Genomic DNA, 1,569 nt, shown 5'->3' on the forward strand with positions numbered 1-1,569 from the left:
TACCTTAATTACAAACACCTGCTGATGTGACAACCACAAGCTGGTTTTGCAAACACATTTGAACTTGGTCCCATTTCATTCTGCAAATAAATCCATGCTGCAATGACATGCTACATGGCAATGCACACTTGTTTTTACATCGTAAAAACCCATGTCTAGTTCAGTTTGCTTTTCAGAGACCTCAAGCTGATCATGTAAACATGACATCATGTCTACGATTACAGCCTACAAGTATCCCTCAGTAAAATATTGTATACACTGCTGCAGCTCATCTGCTCCTTCCAGTCTCTTCTGTACCATTTAAATTCCAAGGACCGACCACACACAKTAATATTTATATATAAATTTTTTGTAGTGCAAACTAAAACTTTATCAGTACAAAAGAATTAATGTTTGAGTAAGCTAAGTATATTTTAATAAGGTTGAGACAAATGTACTTGTTTAAAGCTTTAACTGTGTTAATGACAGCAGAGTGTGAGCAGCGGGTTTGAATGCGCTCAGGCCTCTAATCAGGAAACACCTGGAGAAGGATGATGCGTTCAATGTCCTCAACACAAACAGGTCTGTTTGATGAAACAGGAGGTGATTCAGTGTTCAGAGCACTCATTTATAATATTATCACACTATCAGGACTCAAACCGACTGATGAGTTCATTTGTTTTAATTGCATGACACGATGATGAGTCAGGYCTCGGTTCGGGGCTCGGACAGAGCTCACCTTCATGTGTAAGTCCAGCAGGGGCTTGGAGTCGCAGAACCCAGTCCTGGCCATGGTCGCAGCCGGAGGTAGAGTCCTGGGTCCGGGCCGCTGCAGCTACTTACCCACGGGTGTGTGCGGAGGCCTGCAGCGGAGAGAGGAGCCATGCCGCCTCCRCCGAACCGACGACACTAATAAAGACAGCTGGGCCTCTGCTGCTGATTGGAGAGTGGACCGGACCGGCGGCAAAGGTGAGCAGCTTCCAACTTCCGGTCGACGGCCTTTAATTGGATTTCCGCTCACTGCAGGTTCTGAAACTTTTARTATCACGATAGTTTTTCACGGTCATGAGGTAGGAATAAAAATAACTTATAGCCTACATATAAAACACATAAAAACTACTTCATTTTTGTTTGTTTTTACCAGTGAGGTCAAAGGAAGATCAACATTATTATAACCAGCATTTTACTTTACTATAATAAACACTTGCATTTCAATTAAATATAGCATAAATAAAAACATTTGACCAGTTTGTATATTGCTACCTTGCTTTTTCTTTAACAGAAAAGTAGAGGCCAAGGTTTTTAACTTTTATATTGTTTTTCTCCCAAACAAAATTTTAGATTTTTATTTTTCCAATTCAATAATGCCGATCAATAAATTATGTGTTTGTTTTACGTGATGCTTCTAACTTTTGTTTCTCTAAATCAGTGGTTCCCAAACTTTTTGTCTTCTGACCCACAAAATACCCATGGCAAAAACTTGTGACCCCAAATATTACTGGTCTGAGTACATGAACTTCGTTAATAACCATAAAAACACAGGCTTTTTGACAATCTAAACAGCTTGTACACAAATATAAATACTTACTT

The 1,569-nt window shown here is 39.7% G+C and overlaps 1 protein-coding gene across 1 annotated transcript in view; it reads right to left on the minus strand.

The window, feature by feature from the left end:
- ccnp (cyclin P) overlaps positions 1–948 on the minus strand; it is a gene marked incomplete at its 5' end in the record, with an annotated part of 11,466 nt that extends 10,518 nt beyond the window's left edge. Inside the window, 1 exon segment of the mRNA XM_014019923.1 lies at positions 719–948. Within this exon segment, the coding sequence (XP_013875377.1) occupies positions 719–772 (54 nt within the window).
- Positions 949–1,569: the final 621 nt, after the last annotated feature.

Source organism: Austrofundulus limnaeus, unplaced genomic scaffold (genome assembly GCF_001266775.1).
Source record: "Austrofundulus limnaeus strain Quisiro unplaced genomic scaffold, Austrofundulus_limnaeus-1.0 Scaffold236, whole genome shotgun sequence".
NCBI lineage: Eukaryota > Metazoa > Chordata > Actinopteri > Cyprinodontiformes > Rivulidae > Austrofundulus > Austrofundulus limnaeus.